Source organism: Bradysia coprophila, unplaced genomic scaffold (assembly GCF_014529535.1).
Source record: "Bradysia coprophila strain Holo2 unplaced genomic scaffold, BU_Bcop_v1 contig_70, whole genome shotgun sequence".
Classification (NCBI taxonomy): Eukaryota; Metazoa; Arthropoda; class Insecta; order Diptera; family Sciaridae; genus Bradysia; species Bradysia coprophila.
Window position 1 is genome coordinate 1,090,610 of NW_023503941.1, and position 1,515 is coordinate 1,092,124.

The 1,515-nt window shown below is 39.9% G+C and overlaps 1 protein-coding gene across 1 annotated transcript; it reads right to left on the bottom strand.

Moving 5' to 3' along the window:
- Positions 1-1,183, bottom strand: LOC119083581 (protein PRY1-like). Its single transcript, XM_037193327.1, has 4 exons — positions 1,108-1,183; positions 757-1,053; positions 622-704; positions 1-557 (listed from the first exon to the last, which is right to left on the bottom strand). Coding segments are annotated over exons 1-4 (825 nt in total). The 5' UTR covers positions 1,109-1,183; the 3' UTR covers positions 1-113.
- Between the last annotated feature and the right edge of the window lie 332 nt (positions 1,184-1,515).

The window sequence follows — 1,515 nt, forward strand, 5'->3', positions numbered from 1 at the left end:
GTTTGATTCATTTTATTTAGGCCCCGACAGATGGTGGAAACTTAATGACTTTTTAGAGTATCAATTGAGCCAGACTCCAAGGAATTGACATTGTCGGCAACAACGATTCCAATTTATACAACCATAAGCTTAGCAGAACTAATTTCGTCGTCGTGTGACTCCGTGTTGTTCAAATGAAATGAACGGGATCTGGGTGATAGCACATTCTGTGCGAATTGTCCCAGATAATTTCCCGGTGGCCTGTAGTTTATAGCAACCACAGACCTATGACCATAACGTTTATCAGGATAAATAGCGATTCCAACTCCAATTTCTGTGGACGCTTTCCACACCACTTGCGTGAAGTGACCGGTTTCCATTGAGAAACCTGGATTGTTCCAGTCATAATAGCGTATCTCGTCGTAAAACAGTTTAATGGCATTGGCAATTATGGTATTTTTGTCGCTACTGCCACCCCACGACTTGTAAAGATTTTCACCGAATCCAGATCCACTGGAATGGTAAAATTGGTCGGTTGATGCAAGATAGTCTGCCCACTGCTGTGCAAAGTTATTGATCTGAGGACAAGGAATACATGATTTCATGTAGTGTCTCGTGTAGCGGAATTAATAACTAACTAACATCCGAACTGAATGATGAAACACGAGGTACACTGTGAACGCCTCGATAATAATTGTGTTCCCGTACAGCTACAGCCACAAAATCTGTAAAATTCTGTTTATTGAAGCACACATCTGGAACAAAAAAAATCTGAACCTTCAGATGGTGTAGATGTAGATGTGGTCGTTGGTTGTGCAGTAGATGTGGTTGGTATCGGGTTATTTGAACAAGGGTATGTGTTGGGATGGTTACATAATTGATTGGCCTGATCAAAATGATAGGGCAATGGACACACGCCTGGTTGTGGTTGACTTTGAGCATTTGCACAATACCAATACGCTTGGCAGTTAGATGGATCGTTGACGAAAAAACCGGGGCGATAGTTAGCGCAATTCGGTAGTGCTGCTATTGCGTAGGCAGATAGCAATATAACGGTCGTCAAAAGTTGTAACACTTAAAATGCGATGAATATTTAATTGCAGTTTAGTTTAGCATAGATCAACTCACTTGTAACTGTTGCGATCGTATCAATGGTACTAATGAGAAAACAAATTCTAACCTTTCCATTTATGCGTAATGCGCACAAATGTGAAAAGCGAAGTTTAGATAAGACAATAAGATACACATGACAGACAATTTATCATACTCACATCGTCACCTAAAGATAAAAAGTTGAAAGTCCACGACCGTGATTTTCATTGATCTAAGGAGAAGGTCAAACAAAACACGCGTTTAAGACACAGTCTTTAACGAATAAATTCAGTGGGATCAAACCAAACACCTTTCTCGTTTACTTCGTCCAAAGACGAATTCTCAAGTGGTATTCAGGTACAGTTCATAAAAGGATAAATTCAATAAGATCGAACCCTTTCCAAGTACACTTCGCACAGTTCGTAAAAGAATAATTTTCCTAGG

What these genes read in the sequence shown, in the direction of transcription:
- LOC119083581 (XM_037193327.1), bottom strand. An exon ending in TACATCTACACCATCTGAAG is followed by an intron (nt 705 to 756) that starts GTTCAGATTTTT and finishes AGAATTTTACAG; the next exon opens with ATTTTGTGGCTGTAGCTGTA. An exon ending in TTTCATCATTCAGTTCGGAT is followed by an intron (nt 558 to 621) that starts GTTAGTTAGTTA and finishes CCTTGTCCTCAG; the next exon opens with ATCAATAACTTTGCACAGCA.